The sequence below is a fragment of the Anser anser genome, assembly GCF_964211835.1.
Source record: "Anser anser genome assembly, chromosome: Z".
Classification (NCBI taxonomy): domain Eukaryota; kingdom Metazoa; phylum Chordata; class Aves; order Anseriformes; family Anatidae; genus Anser; species Anser anser.
Genome location: NC_139723.1, coordinates 16982984 through 17002341, shown reverse-complemented (window position 1 = coordinate 17002341; position 19358 = coordinate 16982984). Strand labels below are relative to the sequence as shown.

Sequence of the window (19358 nt, the reverse complement as noted above, 5' to 3'; positions counted from 1 at the left end):
CCCTGTGCCCGCGCTGGGCTCTGCCTCTCCCCGTCCTCCTGCACGCCTTTACCGGCCGAGCACCGGGCTGCGGAGGTGCGGGGGGGTCCCCAGGCGGCACCGCCACGACCCCCGCGAGAAACCCCCGGCCGGGGGGGACCCCATCGGGGCTCGGTGTCGGGGAAGGGGGGGCCGCATCGGGGCGCTGCCCCTGCCCCTGCCCGCCCCGTCGGCGGCGGCACGCCCGGCCCTGCCCGCGCTTCCCGGTGCGCGGGGCGTAGCAGGGGGAGTGCCGGCCGCCGCCGGGGCGCGGAGCCGCCGGACACGGCCCCATAAAAGCGGCGGCGGCGGCGGCGGGGCCGGGCTGCGCCTCCTGGGCTCGGCGGGGCCGCCCCGACGGCCGCATGACCGCCGAGAGCCGGCTGCCCCCGGGCCCCCCGGGCCCCCCGCCGCCGCTGAAGGCGGACCCGGCGCCGCCGGGGGACGAGGAGGCGGCGGCGGCGGCGGCGGCGGCGACGGGGGGGACGTCGAGGGGCGGTCGTCGTCGTCGCAAGCGGCCGGCGGAGCGGGGCAAGCCGCCCTACAGCTACATCGCCCTCATCGCCATGGCCATCGGGCAGGCGCCCGAGCGGCGGCTGACGCTGGGAGGCATCTACCGCTTCATCACGGAGCGCTTCCCCTTCTACCGCGACAGCCCCCGCAAGTGGCAGAACAGCATCCGGCACAACCTCACCCTCAACGACTGCTTCGTCAAGGTGCCCAGGGAGCCCGGCCGCCCCGGCAAGGGCAACTACTGGACGCTGGACCCGCACGCCCGAGACATGTTCGAGAGCGGCAGCTTCCTCCGCCGCAGGAAGCGCTTCAAGCGCAGCGACCTCTCCACCTACCCGGCCTTCCTCGCCGAGCGCCCCGCCGCCCCCTGCCGCCTCTTCCCCCCGCCCGCCGCCGCCGCCGAGCTGCCCCCGGACCCCGCCGCCTCCTGCGCCTTCTCCGCCGCCTCCTGCCCCGCTCAGGGCTGCAACGCCGCCGCCCTGCCCCACGGCTACGGGCCGCTGCCCTCCGCCCCCGGGCCGTACGCCCCGGCCGGCCCCGGGCACCTGTACGCGCCCCCGGGGCGCTTCGTGCTGCCCGCATCGCCGCCGGCCCCCGCCGGGCTCTACGCGCCGCTGCCCCACTCCTACGGCCCCGGCGGGCAGATGGGAGCCGCCGAGCACGGGCCGCGGCACGGAGCCTTCCCCGGCGGCCCCGACAGGTTCGTCCCGGCGCTCTGACCCGCCGCGGGCGCCCGGAGCAGCGCCCGAGCACGGGTGGCCGCGGGGATGCGGGAGGACGCAGCGCTCACCCCCCGCAGCGGGGCTGCCCGGGCATGGGGGGGCCCGCTGGGTGCGGGGGGAGGCTGGTGGAAGGGGCCCGGGGAGCTCCGGGTGCCTGCAAGGGGCGAGCACCCCCGCTCCTGTGCTGCCTCGCTGCCTGCGCGGGTGCTCAAGGTGCCCACCGTCTTCCCCCATTCCGTCCCGATGCACCCCTTGGAAGACCTCGCTCCCAAAGATCTCATGCTCGAAGACCTCATGCTTGAAAATCTCCCTCTCAAAGATCTCCCTCTCAAAGATCTCACGCTTGAAGATCTCACGCTTGAAGATCTCACTCCCAAAGATCTCCCTCTCGAAGATCTCCCTCTCAAAGACCTCCCCGCTGCTCACAGCTCTCCTCGCACAACAGAACCTCGGGTTGGAGGGAGGCAGGAGGACGCATTCCCCAGCCTCATGAGCCATGGCCACGAAAGCACCAGCGTGCCAGCGGGTCCCTGAAGTGGCACAGGGTTGTGCCACACTAGTGCTAGGGCTTGCCAGTGAGGTTATAGGAGCTGGGGAAGGCTTGGGGTGCAGGCAGGTGCTGCGAGCCACATCCCGCTGGGGGTTCGGGCTTCGCTGCAGGGGCCTGGGGGAGCAGCGGGGCTTGATGCGTAGAGACTTTTCCCATAAGTGTGCTCAACCACTGGAATCTCTTCCAGACCCGGTGAGGCCGGGGGATTTCTGCCCTTAGAGGTCTTCCCGGTGTGATTGCACAAAGCCCAGGCAACCAGGTCTGTTTTGGAGCTGGATCCAGAAATGAATTTGGACCTGCTTTGGACAGGGGTTTGGCCCAGAGATCTACAGGGGTTCTTCCATCCTAAATTTTTCTGATCCTAAAGTCAGCCCAGCTCTGGGTGTAGCCTAGAGAGACCAGCATCTCTGGGAGGGGGGGCAACTTCTCCTGAAACAAGTGAGAGGCAGGACATGGTGTTTTTCGATCTCTGCTTGCTCTGCTTTTCTTTCAAGCTCTCCTAGGATGGGAAAAAGGCAAAAGGAGAACGTGGAGAGGGGACAAACAATAGGCAAAGGCTTCCAAGTAGGTGCCTGGAGAAACCCAAGCAGATCCCTCCAGACAGATCTCACCACCTCAGGAAGGGGACTGAGGACCTGAGAGATGCCCAGGGCTCTGGAGTTGTCAGCAGGGAGGAAGCAGATGCAGCCCTGCCACTGCTGGCATCTCTTCCAGCTCCCCTTTCCCATTAAGGTGTGAGACTGCACAGCCAGGGCCAGGAGAAGGTTGGTGAGAGGGTCCTGAAAATTGGTGGGGCCTTGGATGGGGAGAGGGAGGTGGAAAGGGCAGTGGGAGCCTCAGCAGGAGCTTTGGAAGAGGAGAGAGAGGGTACTCTTACATGTACAGGTAGATACAATCTGTTTCTGTTCCAACCTCATGGTCAAAGCAGGGTCAGCAATGAGTCAGACCATTTTAGGGGGGGCTATCCTGTTAAGTCTAGACAACATCCAAGGATGGAGACGGCATCTTTGGGCAACCTGACAGTCCTCCTGGGGAGAAGTTTCTTGTTGCATACATGCGGCACCCTGCTAATCTCACTTCGCGCCTGTCTCTTGTCCTACAGCTGCAGGCAGCTGCAAACAGCTTGGATCTCATGGGGGATTTTTCAAGTGAGATCCCTGGTCGGGTGAAATTTGGGTACAGGCACGTTCCTTGCCTTTGCAGGGTGCTGAAATCCAGGTGTCCAGGTGGGACAAGAGGGGGAGGAGATGGAGCAGAGCATGAAGGTGGATGGGTGTCCCTGCAGCACAGTTCGGGGGCGGCTGGTGCCGATTTTGCCAGCCCCCTGCGACAGGTGGATGGGAGAACTTGTGGGGCAGCCCTCCGTGGGTCTCCGAGGCAGAAGACCTGGGCGGTCGGGATGGCACGCGGTGGTTGAGGCACCCCACACGGCAGCTGGGGCTTGTCCTGGAGCCGCTGCCCCTTTCCAGGAGCCCTCTGATGCCCGTCCGGACCTCTTTTGCTGTGCCCCGAGGAAACTGCAGCCGCGGGGCAGAGCCGAGGAGGCTGCGCTGCCGCCAGCAGGACCACAAGCCTACCTCACATCTTTGGTGTGGCGAGACACGTGGGGCTTCTCCCTCGCTTGGTGTCGCCCCTGCAGAGCAGCGTTGTCCCTTTCCCTGTCCTTCCTGGCCCCAGCTCGTCCAGGAGCTGCTGCCCGCAGCGGCTCGGCTCGCCCAGCCCCGGGCAGGTCTCCGCAGCCGCCCCAGCTCCTCTCTCGCCTTCCCCTTTACCGACTGCAGGAGGAGCTGTAGACCTGGCTGTGGCAGCTCTCGGTTTTGGCAGCTGTCTGCAGGCGCTCCTTTTTCTCGTCGCTCGCAGACAGCTGCTGTTCGCCGCCCGTTCGGGCGAGATGTTTTCAGCCAGGGCTGGCCGTGGGGCTGTGAGGGATGCGACCCTTGGGCCCGCAGGGACTGAGCTGTGTCCCTGTGCTAGCAAGCCCTGCTGACCTCCTTTCGGAGATCCTTTTGGTTTGGGGGTACCTGGGAGAGCAACTGTCCAGCCTCTCGATTGATGTCTTCCTTCCTTCCTTCCTGCGGTGCTCCGGTTCAGCCCCAGTGCGAGCCTAAGGTTAATTTTTTTAATAAGGTCACTGGTGATTTTCAGCCAGCATCTGGAGGCATTTTCACAGCTCTGCCCCTCCAGCAGCTCCTGGGGGAAGGGACAGGGCTGAGCAGGGGGAGGGAGACCCTGCCGCAGGTGACTGCAGGTCGCCTTTCTTTCCTTCTGCATTGCCTGGGCTTTGTTCAAGTCTCGGTTCAAAGAGGCGAGCCTGCTGCACCAGCATGTCCATGTGCACACACGAGTTAATTTTGTGTAAAAAGAGTAAGTGCCTTTCTAGCACCAGTGCTTTGTGCTGGCCAGATCAAGGATCTAGGCTTGACAATCCTCAGCCACCTAACCCTGGTCTAACCAAAGGTGCAGGAACATTTTTGTTAGTGTTGTTTGTTTGTTTGTTTGTTTGTGAAAACACAGAGAGAAACTGTCTCATCAGTCTTCCTTTGGCAACAGCTGACCTCAAGCCCTGCAGCCGCCGGGGTGCTAACCAACCTGTGCCTCTGCTTCCGAGCCTCCTGGTGCCTCTGCCCCAGCTCTGCAGGCTGGGCTGCCCGCCTGCCTCCCTGCTCAGCCCGGGATTTTGAGCAGCTCCTCCTGGCGCCGGGAGACGGGGAAGCTCTTTTTGGGAACCAGCAGGAAGCAAAGTGGAAGGCAGATGGGTCCCGTGGGGATCCGAGCCCTGCTGCACAGAGGGCAGATAACCGCAGGGCTCAAACGCTGGGTTTGCTCTCTGCTGCTTCGCCTCTCCTCAGGTGTTGAGGACTAAACCTGAGAGCGTTTTGTTTGCCTTGTGTAAGCCACTCCTGAGCTCGGATAGCATCTAACGTAAGTTCAGGAGGAAAACTCGGTGTCTGGAGGACATGCATGATGGACCTTGATGACTCACAAGGTACCAGTTGTGGAGGTTCAGTCGTGTATTGTTTGCTGGCAAGATCTATCTGCTTGTTCTTATTTCTCTCCAAATCATTTCTAACTTCCAGTTAGGGAAAACGGACACCTAGGAAGCACACTTCCTGCAGCAGGTGCAGTGAACGCACGCCTGTTGCACCAAGGGCCCGGGACGCCTGGCCACAGACCACCCAAGTTCAGCCACAGGCAGCTAGAAACCCTGGGCAGGATCTGTCCGTGTGCTCAGTGAAAAGCCACGCAGACCCTCCGAGGGGCTCCACGTCCGTGCAGGGCCTCTGTCCTCTGAGGTTTTCAAGCCGAAAACAGAGAGAGCCCTACTGCCCTGTGCTGCTGCGAGCGCCACTCCCATCCCCAGCTTGCAGCAGGCCCAGAGGACTCCAGAGGTCCCTTCCCACCAGCACTGCTGTGGTTTTGTGGCTGTTGCGACCTGTCTGGGCTCCTGTGCAGGCAGGCTCAGGTGCCAGGGGTGTGCTGAACAGGACAGATCTCTCTGGTCACTGCCCTGTGACAGCGGGGACGTGCTGACGCCGCCCTGACGTGCGGGGCTGTGGGTTTTGTGCAGGCCTGTGGCCGCTGTCGCACCCGTGGGGAGCCCGTCTGTGAGGAGATGGGGATCTGCCGCGTCTGTGAGGAAATGGGGATATGCCACGTCTGCGAGGAACTGGGGATATGCCGCGCCAGGCAGCTGGACCTCGGTGCGAGTCCGTCTGACGCCGGGCTGGTGATTCTCAGCCACCGTCCGGAACAAGGAAACTTCTGATTTCTGGAAACTTCACTGTAAATATCCGAGGGCTTTCCTTTTAGCACAGTTAGTCCAAGTTCCCAAGTAGCCTTTTGATTTCTGGGAGATGAGTCTGATAGGTTTGGGTAAGAAACTGGGTGTAAGCACTGATAAGAAGAGAGGAGGGCCTCAGGAGGAGGGTGCATTTGTGGAGGGACAGAGCAGCTCAGTGCCTGTTCTGCCCGAACTCGGGCACAGTGACTCCTTGCCTCGCCTTCGAGAAAGGGGATTATTACAGTTTAGGAGAAAATTTGTACTATGCGTTAGAGAATTATTTTTTTTTTTTTGTATTTACTCTTTTACTTCACTTGTAATGGAAATAAATCTTTGTCCTGTTGTTTGTAATGCAGCGTTGCTGGTTTCTTCAAGCCTTCCCTGTGTCCCCGAGGCCAACGGAGCAATAACAGGTTGCTCTGAGAGAGGTGCCATGTGCTGCTTCTTGCATTTCACTCCATCTGCCTTTCCTTGACTTTTTTTTTTTTTTTTTTTTTTTTTTTTTTCCCTGCTGCAAGGAAGCGATAGCTCCACCAGGAGGCTTCCTTGCTGCCTGCCCGGTGGGGTGCACGGGCACGGGCAGAGGAGCCTGCACTCAGTTCTCACTCGAGATACCTTCAGAAAGCTTCTCCCTGTCTCTGAATCAGGGCTGTTGCCAGGAGAACCCTCCTGCGTGGTTCCCTCAGAAGTGATTTTTCCCTTTTTACAACTGAAAAAATGATATTGTGTCATTTGGCACCAGGGTCTAGAAGGCTTACGCCGGGCTGTGGGAGCAGCCTCTGGCAGAGCCAGGGTCGCTTGTGACCAGACTGGAGCAAATGGTGCTCCTCAAGCACCGGCCTGAGGTGCCTGAGGGGCACTCGGGGGAAATCCACGCCTCAGGGCCACAAATCCTATTTCACCCCAATAGCAGAGCTGATTTCTCAGCTTGTTCCACCTGCTTGGCCTCTTGTCTGAGACAAGAAGTCACGGTGGGAGATGGAGCCATCGGCTACACCTGGAAGCTGGGGTTACTTCTGGGTCTGGAGCAGCCACCACAGCCCCTCCTTGTGTGGGCAGAACGAGAGGGAGGGAAAGGGTCTCGGTGGGGAGCCCCAGCTGCCGGACTCTGAACCTCCACCACCTCTGTCAGAAATTGAACACAGGGTGCAGCTGGTGGTCCTGATGGTGTACAGGGACCAAAAATGTATGTAGAGGATGAAGTACCCTGCCTGTGCCACTTGCACCACGAGGAAAAATAGGAGGCTGTATCCTGGCCTGTTCTGCATGAAGCCCTCTGAGACAACCATACCTGTGGCTGGCTCTTGTGAGAGGACCATCTCCAGCTCGTGTCGACCTCTTCCTCTTGGAAAGGATGCTCGTGAAGCCAGGTTCTCACGGTCTATCAGACTGTGCCCCAAGCTTCATACCACTTACATTGCCCAGCTCTATGTTCTGCTACGTGGTCTAACAAAATCTTGTTATGAAGAGGAAAGGGAACACTGTAAGTGAAGCCTGAGGTTTACCTTTACTGTGTGCAAATGTAACCAATACAATATCTGCAGTTCTTAGTGTCATTGCAACACCTACTCGTAGTCCAAATTGATAGGGGAAAGCCTCGGTAATGCAGCTGAGACTGCTATACATTCACAATAACAATAATAACAATAATAAATAGTAATAATATATTAGCATCTCTGCCTGCTTACTTATGCTAATCAATACCTTTTCAGTGCCTTGAGGTTGATTTCTGTTGCTCTGTGTGTTGGGGGGTGGGACGCTGTAACAAGTTACCAGCACCCTGGTGTCTTTAGCAGGCGGATCACGAAGCTCCTGGCAAAGGTTTCTTCCTTTTCATCAGCAGGCCCGTGGTGTTGGTGGTGATGATTTCTTGATGATTTCTTCCTTCTTCATCTTGAGGTTCATCTGAGCTTATTTCTAAATGTTGTTGTAATGTGCTCTAGCTATATGATGAGGCTTTCAGTGGCTCCCAGTTTGTTGTTCCTGTTGCTGTTTTCCTGTTCTTTCTTCCTGTTTTCTCTAAAGCTACATTTATTTGAAAAACATGGGTTTGTACTGTTGCAGTGACTGACCACTGTGATAGGGTGGACCCCTGATGTCACCTTATAGTCACAGACAGCTCAAGCCACACAGAATACGTACCTGTTATCAGTATAAATGAAAATAAATACAGATGCTAGTTATATAAAAGCCAAATGTCCACATATGGCTTTGTATGAACACTGACCTCACACCATGCCTCCATTCTCCAAGCAAGAGAAGAGACTTTGTCCTTGGTTACAGATGCCTGGTGAGTAGTCTCGCTCTCCATCATAGCACAAGAGGCCCTAGGAGCAGAGGAGTATTCAGGGTTTGGACCTTTCTGCAGGGAGTATTCATTTTTTAAAAGTCATATTACAGAGAAATATTTTCCTTCTTGGGTCACCTCTTTTGTATTGTGTCTCCATGGAGGTTTTCCCCTTCCAGAGAAAAGCCAAGGACAAGTTTCTCTTGATGAAGCAACTGGGGCAAATGGCTTCAAGTCTGCCTACCTAAGTGGATGTAATCACAGAACCACAGAATTGTTTGGGCTGGAAGGGACCTTAAAGACCACGCAGTTCCAGCCCCTTGCCAAGGGCAGGGACACTTCCTACTAGACCAGGTTGCCCAAAGCCCCATCCAGGCTGGCCTTGAGGACTTCCAGGGATGGGGCAATCTGTTCCAGTACCTCACCACCCTCATATAATTTCCTCCTAGCTGGTGGTCACCAACACTCCTGCGCGGCAGGTGAGTGCCACCAGCAGGTGAGCTTCTGCTCTCCTCGGGGTGGTGCACTTTAGCCCCAGATGTGCAGCCTGCGGAGCAATGTGTTAGGACCATGTGGTGGGACCAGCCTCCAGCTCGGTGCTTATTTCCTGCTAGGAGCATCTGAAATATCTGAGCATCTGAAAAATAAATAAATAAATAAAAAGCATTATTAAGGCTAGAAAGCTCAGGACACACAAGCAGCATCTGTGTTTCTTTGCTCTGTGTTTCCTGTGTCTCCTTGGTGAGGAACTCAAGTGTCTGAGGGACACAAAGGTACAGTCATGCTCAAAGCCCCAAGTCCCTTCAGACAGACTGAGTTTCAGCCTGTGTGCTGAGGCAAATGGCTGTTTCCTCTGTTTGGTGTGGATAAGCCCAGAAATGGATCCATTTAGGACAACCCAATATAAGAAAGACATTGATACACTGGTGCCCAGCTGAGGCCATCGAGATGGAGACAGGCTGAGGGGATCTACTTTGTTTGCCTGGAAAGAGGAAGGAGAGCAAGTCTAAATTGCAGTCATAGCATCACAGAGACACAGAATGGTTTGGGTTGGAAGGGACCTTAAAGCCCACCCAGTTCCAACCCCCCTGCCATGGGCAGGGACACCTCCCACCAGACCAGGTTGCCCAAAGCCCCATCCAGCCTGGCCTTGAACACCTCCAGGGATGGGGCATCCACAGCTTCTCTGGGCAACCTGTGCCAGTGCCTCACCATCCTCTGAGTAAAGAACTACTTCTTCCTGATGTCTAATCTAATCTTTTTTAGTTTAAAGCCATCTCTCCTTATTCTATTGCTACACTCCATGACAAAGGGTCAGCTTTCAGCAGGGGTTGGGCTCAGGATCTCCAGAAGTCTCTTCTCGCTTTTTCTATGGTTATGTGATTTCCTGGTGACACAGGAGAGCCAGGCCAGCCTGTGGACTGCTGCTGAGCCCTGCCGTGCACACAGCTGTAGTCCTTGGCAGCCCTGGAACAATTAGAGATATATTTATTTAAACAGAAGGATCAGAGCTAATGTTTTCTTGGCAGGAAATAGTGGCCAAGGAGGCAGTGAGTGTTTGCAGTCACCGGTATTTATTACCTCAAGTCAATATTGGTAAAACAGCAAGAAAGGTGTTTTTTTTCAGTTCTGTAAGACCAGGTTCTGGCAGGGTGGAATGACTTTTCATTGGCCTCTGCTGGCCTCCAGCCACCAGCTGCTGGCCTGGTTCTTTCTGCTCAGACTTGGCTTTGACCTCATTTTTGCTAAGGACCAGAAAAAATCCTCTTGCTTAAAACACCACCCATGAGCAACAGCCTGCCACAAATCACCCCTGACATTCACATGTGGGAGACTGCATTTCTCAAGAGAAATCCAAGAGGCGTGGAAGATGTGGGGAGCTGTGGCACACAAACCAAGCAGCATCTCTCCTCCCGTACTGCTGGAAGCTTGCCACGCCTGCTCTGAGTGTCTGGCAGGCCGTGGTGGTCTCCTGTGGGTGATGGTCCTGCACGGCTGTGTGGCGTCCCCTTGGGTGCTCACAGACCACAAGGGGGGGGATGTGTGTGACCGTATGCTGTGACCTCGCTTTCTGCAGTGTCAGGAGAGGATCTCTTCAGAGGGCTCTTCAAACCCGGGGTATTTTATTCCTCTAACCTCTTGCACCTTTAAGAGATCATGGGAAAGACTACTCACCAGTGCAAACTGCTGTCATTAAAATGTGGCCTCTGTTGTGATTGTGCGAAGGCTGGACCGCAGCCGCATCTTCAGCATCACCAGTCTTTCTTCTCTAGCCATGAACTATGCAGACAAATATGTGGCAGGCAGGTGGGTTTTCTGGAGCTCCCCATAGAAAAGAAATCAGTCCTTTAAAAGCTGTACCCGTCTCATTCAGTCCTGGGACATGATGCCCTGGGGGTTTGCAAGACACAGCTGACCTTGTGCTGGCGACAGTCCCGCTATAATCAGGAGGCTCGGCAAGGGATAGCTTTTCCCGAAGGTTTATGGGCATGTTTTATGGCCATACTCGATAGCAAATCTTTCTTCCTTCCCAGCAGGAAGCAAAGTCTTCCTTTTCTAGTCACGTATAGCCAAGTCAAAGCTAGCTAAGCTCCCAGATCATAAAATCTTCCACCCTCAGTGCCAGGCAGACTCCACCAGAAGAGACACTGCCGGCAGGTACTGGTGGCCCTAAAGGGACCTCCATCTCCTCTTCTGGGCTGTACTTACATTGCTGTGGCCTGACACCAGCTCAGGATCTTACGGGCAGGATGCACCAGATCCTTCCCTGTTGCTTGTAAGGGTGTGCGGGCAGAAGGATGGTGTCTGCTCCTCTGAGAGCATCAGGTCAAGGTCCTTCTCCAACAGTATGAGCAAGACAGGAATCAATAAACAAGAACACAAGGTCACAGCCCTGACCAACTAGGTAACAAGCACGGTGCCAGGAAGATCGATTTGGACTCTGCAGCTGGTAAGGTTATGAGCCAGGGCAGGGAACCACTGCTGGAGAGCTGCACACCCTTGTGCAGCATACGGAGCACGGGGAGCAGCAGGAACAAAGTGCGGGTTAGGAAGAAGAGGGGAGGCAGTGTAATGGGGCCAGTGCTAAGTAAAACAGAGCACTCAGCAGGACGGGGTGTCCTGGGGGAGCCTTGCCCAGCCCTCTCGCCAGCAGAGCACAGCGAGGAGGAGAGCATTCTGTCGGGCACTGGTCCTGCTCCCTGCACCCATCACCCCCCCCGTATAACCAACAAGGCTACACTCAGCCAAAGGTCTCTGACTTCCCCTTCGTGTCAAACTCAGACCCTACTTTTCATCCCAGAGGGTGGAAATCTCCCTTTCTGGCCACTCCTAAAAGCCCCTGTGGGTCTCAGGAAGGAGTGAAGGGAAGGGAGAGGAGGGGGAAGATGCTGCATTGCATCTGCAAAATGTCACCCTCTCTCTCTCAGCTCCAGCAGCCCCCACCAGCCCACCCTCAGCTCCCTCCTAACAGCAGGACCCACCCCAGAGATGCACTTGGACCCCTATGTGAGCAGGTTTTCACCTGAACCCAGGCAAATCAGGACAAGGAAGGTGCTCTGTTACTTGCCCCCTTTCCAGAGAAAGAAACTGTAGTTTGCAAATGAAAGTGCAGATAAGGAAGGCTTTATCTTTGTCTTGGTTATTTTGCAATAGAACTTGTTTCCTGCGGACACACCTTTCTTACAGGCTGCCAAAGAAACCAGATAGAGCCAGAGCCCTAATGCAGGATGCGCAGCCGCTGGGGGGGCTCAGGACCTCAAGGCCACCACGGGCGTTTGCCCAGGAGAACGGGGTGCTCTAAAGCCTCCCAGAAGCTGCCTCTCCCGGGTCTGAAAAGCTGTGGGAACAAGGTCCCACCTCCACAGACACAGTATGTGGGCACCAGGGCTGGGTTCCCTTCCCTAGGAGCACTGCAGACGGTTGGGGAGCTGGGGACAGCCACCAGCTACTGCTGAGCCCCACCACAGTGTGCGCGGGGCTCTGCAGGGCAGGAGGGTCTCCTGCTCTGCCCACCAGTGGCAGATCCTACAGCCCAGCCTCCTTGCAATGTGGTGCGGACACTGCACTTGCAAGAGCACCCTGGCACAGTTTTTGTGGTGGTGCTCAGCCATAACATTTTTTTTATTATTATTTTTTTTTTCAAGGAGAAAGACCTTCTGGGACAGGATGTACAGAATTGTGAAAAAGCCACCCCCACGTGCACAGAGAAGACTGCAAGACCCGAAATGTGGGTGGAAAGGAAGCCCCGTTCTTCACTGATTTCACAGAAGTTTAGGGTACATGGCACAGGCACACGTTCCTTTGGAGTCTCGGCCTGAAAGCTGGCTGGGGAGCTGCAGACACAACACCCATGCAGAGCGGCCTTGTGTCTTTGCCCCAAAATGGGACTTTCCTGAGCAAAGTGTACGATTCAGCTGATCCTCGTCCTGCTACAGGGATCTGCTCTCAGACAGCCTTCCTTTGGCTAGCACAGCTCAGCAAGGTCAGAGTTAATTTGCTTGCAGGACAAAACCAACGCTCTCCTCAGACCTTAGGAAAGCAAGCTGTTTATCAGGGAGGAAAGCAGACAGTGAGAAAGGCCTTTGGGCCAAAGATAACAGCACAAGGGTCCGCCGGGTTTGTTGCAAGTGGAAAAAGAAGGCCTAAGCCACAGCACTCCGGCCCGCTGGAAGTCACGGGGGGGCTCAGCTTTGCCGTGGGGCTGGCATTTCCCCGGGGTGGGTTGGAGGCACCTTCCAGAAAGGAGGACAGGCGCCCATGGGGCCAGTGCCCTGCAGGCTGAGGGGCAGGGAGCACTGCCCTGCACGCAGACAAAAAGCAGCACAGGAAGCACACTGGCCAGGAGACTCTGGGCTTTATTATTCACCAGGAAGGAGGGGGTCTACATCTCTCTACAACACTCATCGGAGTTTCTCTCAGACATAGAATTGTAAATGAAAATGTAAAACTCGAGAGAGAAACTTAGAATAGGACTGACGGGAAGTATTCGCTACCCTCTGTGTCGTTTTCCAGGGGAGTATTCAGTTCTTCTGGTATTTCTTCCGCTAGTTTCAGCACTTCCTCTTCACCTGCAAGGCATTTCAGAGACAGGTCATTGCACGTAGCCTCGCCAGGGCTGCTGGTGGCCTGCCTGGCCACCAAGGGACGCTGAGGTCCCCGGGGAGGTGGAGCGGGGAGCTGGAGGGGCTTTAGTGGGGCTGATGGCAGAGGGGAAACAAGCGCAGGCCTGATGCTTGCCAGAACGGTTGTGCCCCGTGGCACAAGAGCACTACAGGCCCGGCAGCAGGGTGTCCCCTTCCCTCCTGCACTGACACTGCTGGAAATGCAGTCGTCGGGGGCTGGAGGGTGCTCACCCCCCTGAAACACAGGCTGCAGCTGCTCCTGGCTGGGAGGCAGCACGTGTACACCCCTGGCTCCGGCTGCCCCCCTTCCTCTCCCCAGTACCCCACTCCAGCCCCAGGGCTGGTGGACCGTGGCCAGGAGATGTCTGGCACTCCCCGACTTGCTCTGGTCTCAGGAGATTGCCTCTTCTTTTCACAGCACGTCTGCCCTGGCCTGGCTCTTGGCAGAGAGCTGGGGAGCACGGTGACCCACTGTCATGTTGGCCACGTCTGACCCCCTGGCTGCTTTTGTTTCAGGCAGCAGAGGGCTGGGGTCAGACACTCCCCTGTGAACCAACAGTGTTGCTGTTGCAAAGTCTCTTTGCCTGACCTGTTGTCCCAGGGAGGTGCGTCAGGACACAAACACTCCTTCCCCATGCAAAAAAGCCCACAGAGATGTCCTTAGGACACGAGCGGTTTAGGACCAGCAACCACAGACACCATGCCAATTACTCTGCTGACAGCAGAGGGCTTTTTGTCCCTCCCCATGACTCAGGGAGTGGTATTTGCCCTCACAGCCCCAACCCATGTGCCTGCACACCCCCGCGGGGACGGAAGAGCTCTCCGGCAGCTCACCCAGAGGGCCCTGGCTCCCAGATGCCATCTCTCCCTCCAGTGCTCCCATCTGCACCCCACCGAGCATCTCCTGCATGGCCATCATGGGTGGCTGGGCTTGGTGCGCTGGCACGGGGGGCATCAGCTCAGCCTCCTTCTGCGCCGGGGGCTCAGGGTCCAGCTCTGGTTCTGGCTTCGGTGTGGGCTTCACCACGGTTTTTCGGCCCCGTCCTCGCCTGGCTCCTCGTCGTCTTCTCTGCTGCTTGCTCCTCTCCTGCTCCCTGTTGGGGGATTTGACACAGGCAAAGCGTTGGGCACACACAGGGGGACTATCCCACCAGTTCACCCCAGCGGAGACTGGGATGCTCTACATGGGGGCTGTGTGTGGCTGGACCAGGCTGTGGGAGTTTGGACACCGGTTTTCACCCGGCCCTGTGCCGTGGCTGAGGATTGCTTGCCATCAAACCCACCGCCTGCGTGACCACCTCCAACTCTCTTGTCTCCCTTGTGCCAGCCTGGACCTTTAGCTGGTCCTGGCCGTGGGACACCTGTGCCAGCCAGGAGCTCTCCTCACAGAGGACACAGGGGGCCCTGCTAGGCTCTGTCCTCGTGTGAAGACTGTGCCCGGGCTCAGAAAAACGCCTGACAGCATAAGCAAGTTTTACCCTATAGCCCACTGAATTGAATCCTTCTCCTGGGCTTCTGCCTTTCTTTTCCGGAGCATCTCCCGGTCTCTCAAGCGGCGGGTGGTGACACCTACAAAGACAAATCGAGTGCTAGCATGACATCCTGGCCAAGGGGCGAGGCGATCCCTCCCTGTCTGGTGACAGAGCAAGGATGCAAGTGACCTGGCTCTTTTTGTCAGAAAGCAGGTCTCGATACAAAACAACGTGGGGCGCTGTGCTTCCAGATCAAGCTCAGCAGCAAGGTCTGGTGGCATGTCACCCAGCGCTCCCAGGCTCCTGTGCTGTAAGCAGCTCTAAATTTCGAGCTGCAGTTTTCCACTGTGGGTGACTCTGGCCCAATTGACTCATCGTGGGGCCAGATGAAAGCATAGGACAGGTTTCTTGTGCTGTGAGGACACCACAAGATCACTCAGGCACATGCCAATACCGTCTGCAAGATATTTCTTTGGGTTTGCTCCACTGACACACTTTTCCTCAGATAGCTGGAATTGGCTAGTGCTGCTCATCCAGATGGACCAAAAGACATCAGTCAGATCAAGAATGCCACCGTTCCTATGCCTAGTCAACCGGTCCCATGTTGAGGGACTGAGAAAACTGCGTGCATTTCCCTGTCCTTTGCTGGTGAGCCAAAGGGCATGGCCTTTCCCATACACAGATATTCACGTGCTTTTAGGATGAGACCTTGTAGGGGCTGGTGACACAAATGGAGACCAGGAAAGCACTAACATGTGCTGCTGGTGGTGAGGAGTTGGGTCCCAAAGACCACATAAATAGACCCCAGCTGCTCTGCAGCTGTGAGGAAGACCATGGCAAGGCTGAAGACAGAAGCTTCATGTGAGGAAGGCTCCGATGTGGGCACTTCCACTTAGGCAAGTCACGCAGGTTACCCACAGCCACCAGGAAAAAGGGGCACCCCCAGGGCCGCAGGCCCCTGAGCTCTGTGCAATGCCTTCTGAGGCTGAGGACAGTGGGCTCAGTGCTCATCTCACCAGCTTAGAAGGGCTCCAAATAGCTTCCCAAGACAGCGATATCTCAGCCGCCTACACCTTGGCAAATGAATCCCCCAGCTTCACTGAGCTTCCCTCCGTGCCCTGATCCTAACAGACAACACCCCTGATCACCTAGCAGTAGGTTTTATGGTTTCTGATCTGGTCAGCCCTGAATTTTCTAGCTTGGACTCCGGCTTGTGGAGTCTTTATTAAGATCTGGCTGAAGTCAAATAACAAGAGACCATTCCCTTGAGGAAAAGAAGCAGTAGAAATACCAGTAGGAGTACCACTTCCTTGGAGCCTGGAGGGAGAGGAGAGTCTTCCCACACTTACACTGAGGAGATCACAAAAGCAATTAGTTTCAACCAATTCCACACAATGAAAAAGCAACCAAACGATGTCCTGCTCCTTGCAGATGCAATCAGATCCAGCTTCTTACATGGAGCAGACTCAGCTCACATTAACATACCAGGTCAAATGAGTGAAGAATTGTCATTTTGTCATTCTTTTGTCTAGCTGAGACAACTGGCAAGGTGAGAAGGACTTCCAAGGCTGAAATGGGATTACAGCTCTTGCAAAGAGAAAAGTCACAGTCCAGGACAGAATAAACACACACACAATCAACTGAAACACCAACCAACCAACCAAAACAAACAAACAAACAAACAAAAAACCTAAAAGCCAACCTCTGCTCAAAGTAAGTCTGTACACAAGACACTCCTGATAATTAATGACAATTGTGGAGAAATTTAGCTTGGAAAGAATCTCTGGATTCCCTGAGGCTCTCTGTCCCAGTGACATATTCAAAGCAGGGCCAATTTTAAAGCTACATCAGGTTATTCAGAACCTTGTCCAGAGATGTTGGGAAGATCTCACAGGCCACCTTTCTGCTCTCTGCACTGTTCTTACTGTGAAATCTTCTCCTTTCTATCCAGCCACGTTTGCAACATGGACCTGGTGCCTCCTGTCCTTTCCATGTGCACCTTTTGAAGAGTCCGTCTCTCTTCTCTGTGACACCTACTAGATAGAGACTGCAACATCTCCCTCCAGCGTCTCCCTCTCAGCTGCTTCTTCCCTTGTGTAAACAAGTCCAGCTCCCTCTGCCTGTCCTTGCTTGCCAGCTGTCCCAGCCCTTAGCAGCTTTGGTGGCTGTGCACTGGACTCATACCAGCATGCCTTTGTCTTTTTTTCTGCTGAACTGCCCAAATCTGGGCACGGTACTCCACATGCTGTCTAACAATGACAGCAGCCACCATCACAACCACCAAAACAAAATTAATCCTACTTTCTGTTGTTGTCTCTTAGCTTTTCTGTTCTTTTACTACTTTCTGTTCTTTTGCTACTTTCTTGTTCCAGGAGCCCCTGTTGCTTTGAGCACAGCAGAGACAAGAAGAGGAGGCAGACCCTCTCCCAGCCGATCTGGACTGCAGGGAAGGGAAGCAACAGGGTGCAGTATAGATGTGAAAGCCACCACACACACACACACAGTGTCAGAGTTTTTCAGTGATGGCAAAGGTATCAGCATGACCAGAGCCTCTGAGATGGAGAGCACTGCACTTGGACTGCACAGCATACAGCTGTGCAGGGGAATGTGCAGGCATTCTCCAGCTGGGAGGCTATCCCCCGACATGAAGCAGCATCACAGACATCACAGCCAGCAGAAGATTTTGCCGTCCACAGGGGAAAAGGCAGGAAGACGAGGTTACAAGCAGCAGTAGCAAGATCTGCACTGTGCTCGGGTTTAACTACTCAAGTACACGATCCCTTGCACATCCCTTTGCAGCAGCCAATGTAACTTTCTTTCAAAGTATCTTGTGAGCCACAAAAGAACTTCTAGCTGCATGCAATCGGTCTCCTTCCCAATCCACCCAAAGCAAATTGCTCTGCACAGTCAGAGAACACCCCTTATTCATTTCCAGCTGGTCCCACAGAGCACTCCCAGAGCTGCTCCAAAGCTGTGTGCCACCCGCAAGCCCCAGGCAGGAAAAAAATCACAGTAAAACACCTGCATCCCAATGAAAAATTATTTAGCAGAGGATGTAAAGATACAGAGGTGAACTGAAAAAAATCCATCAAGTTAGAAGAACAGTGAGAGAGTACTGTTAGTCTGCAAGCAGACAGTATATTGGCACTGCCTCAGCAACTTTTTCTGAGTTGGAAAGCCTTTATAGGTGCTTCTGTCTTTGTGACCTGAAACACAACACAGAAAAAGCCACACACGCTTGCAGTTAAATGCGCATCCTCCATCCCCCAACCATACACTGGTAATTATTAACTTATTTTTTAGAAACCGCTAGTGACAAAGATCATTCCCTCCTCCCTCCAGAAAAAAGTTAGTAGTGTCAGCATTACCTGGCACAGCATGCTCCTCACAAGCTGTAGAGGGTGGCAGGGAAGGGTCTGAATAAGCACGGTCTTTACCTAAACTCTCCATCGATCCTTGCAGTTTTAAATAAAAAGCGGCTTATTTCCTTGGGAACGGAATCTGGAGTTACTGGTGCAGCAGAATGAGAGCTTGGAAAAAAAATGCAGACTGCCCGCCCCAAACAGCTTATCTGGACAGGCCACTAGTAGAGTAATAATATTCCCCTTATCACAGTGCAAAGGTGTGTGAGCGTCTGCCCAGGACCTACTGTGTGACTGCAAAACACTCTAGTCTAAACAGCAGTTCCGCTTCAGATAGGAAGCTCGCGCTTGCTGCTGCCAAGCTGTGACTCAGATGCCTTCCTTCAGAGCGGGGAGAAGCTGCCTGGCAGGGCAGGATGCAGCATGGCCTCACCGCTCGTTTACAGAGTGAGATGCAGGGAATTGTTATTAGCCTTTGAGGACCTCTTGTGAGATCCGAACCGGGATGTGAGCTGTTAGAAAGTTGTTCACAGGGGGTCCGAGTGTAGCTGGTGGGAAGGGACCTCCACCTCCTGCAGCAAGGGTGGAGCAGGAGGCCGTGGCACTGTACAGTTTGGAAACCTGTAAGGATGGAGACTGCCAAATTCAGGTGACCTGTTCAAGGGCTGCAACACCTTCCTGGAAAACTCAGACAAAATAAGGAGTCCACAGAGAGACCCTCGCCAAGTGGCTGAATGAGTTGAGGAGCTCCTGATGACTCTCTGGTCCCGTACCCAGTGGACCACCTACGATCAAAGCATATCCCTTGTGAAGCAGGATGGCAGTGGGCAGCCCCAGTAAAGCCACTGGGAAGACTCAGCCAGGCTCTTGCTCCCACAGGAGACTCTCCTTTGGTGGTTGCTGCTATCTCCCCCATTCCCACTGCAGCCCCACACCTGCACAGACTGAAGGCCCACTCAGGCTCTGTAGGACCATCATCAGGGCACGTGTAGCTGCCAAGGGGAAGTTTCTGATTGTTGTTTTGGCTTCAGTCCTGACACCCTGCTCCCTGACGGGCAGGATGGACTGGTCAGCATGGTCTGTGTGGCTGGGATCCCAGGTCGGTGTGCCCTGGTTCCCTGCACTAAGGCGAGGTGGGAATCCTGGCCTCCTCTGCAAATGGCTTCCAGCATTTATCACACTGGGATAGCTCAGAGGAGCTTAAGGTTATCCTTGTGCATAGCACTTCTGCTGGACCAGGGGCACTTCGCCGCTTTGACCACGGTTTCTAAACTCTCAATACCAGAGTATTTGGGATAGAGGTTTTGCCAGTGCTTTTCTCCAACTCATCAGCTCATGCTCTGGAGTGGTGCTGGTGCCCATAACCCGTCCTGTGAATTCAAAGTGGCTCCAGGGGTGGTAGAAGAACCCTATGATGCAGCTACCACCAGGTCCTCTGGGAACTGCCTGCCTTTCACAACATGGGTGATCCCACCTCCGTGTGCAGTCCCAAGACTTACTCTGGAGCAGCTTGCAGGGATGGGCAGATCT

The 19358-nt window shown here is 55.2% G+C and overlaps 2 protein-coding genes across 3 annotated transcripts; one reads left to right on the top strand and one right to left on the bottom strand.

Annotated features, from left to right (window-relative positions):
* Window positions 1-334: 334 nt before the first annotated feature.
* FOXE1 (forkhead box E1) lies at window positions 335-6055 on the top strand. Its single transcript, XM_083818699.1, has 2 exons — window positions 335-4789; window positions 4881-6055. The coding sequence occupies exon 1, from the start codon at window positions 384-386 to the stop codon at window positions 1248-1250; it is 867 nt and encodes a 288-aa protein (XP_083674825.1). The 5' UTR covers window positions 335-383; the 3' UTR covers window positions 1251-4789; window positions 4881-6055.
* A 6652-nt stretch (window positions 6056-12707) lies between these two features.
* HEMGN (hemogen) lies at window positions 12708-18121 on the bottom strand. 2 transcript variants are annotated; one of them, XM_083818668.1, is made up of 4 exons: window positions 17904-18121; window positions 14473-14563; window positions 13829-14088; window positions 12708-12940 (listed from the first exon to the last, which is right to left on the bottom strand). In XM_083818668.1, the coding sequence occupies exons 1-4, from the start codon at window positions 17914-17916 to the stop codon at window positions 12834-12836; spliced, it is 471 nt and encodes a 156-aa protein (XP_083674794.1). In that variant the 5' UTR covers window positions 17917-18121; the 3' UTR covers window positions 12708-12833. The 2 variants fall into 2 exon arrangements, with proteins under 2 accessions (XP_083674794.1, XP_083674793.1); XM_083818667.1 differs by having other exon boundaries at window positions 17835-18118.
* Window positions 18122-19358: the final 1237 nt, after the last annotated feature.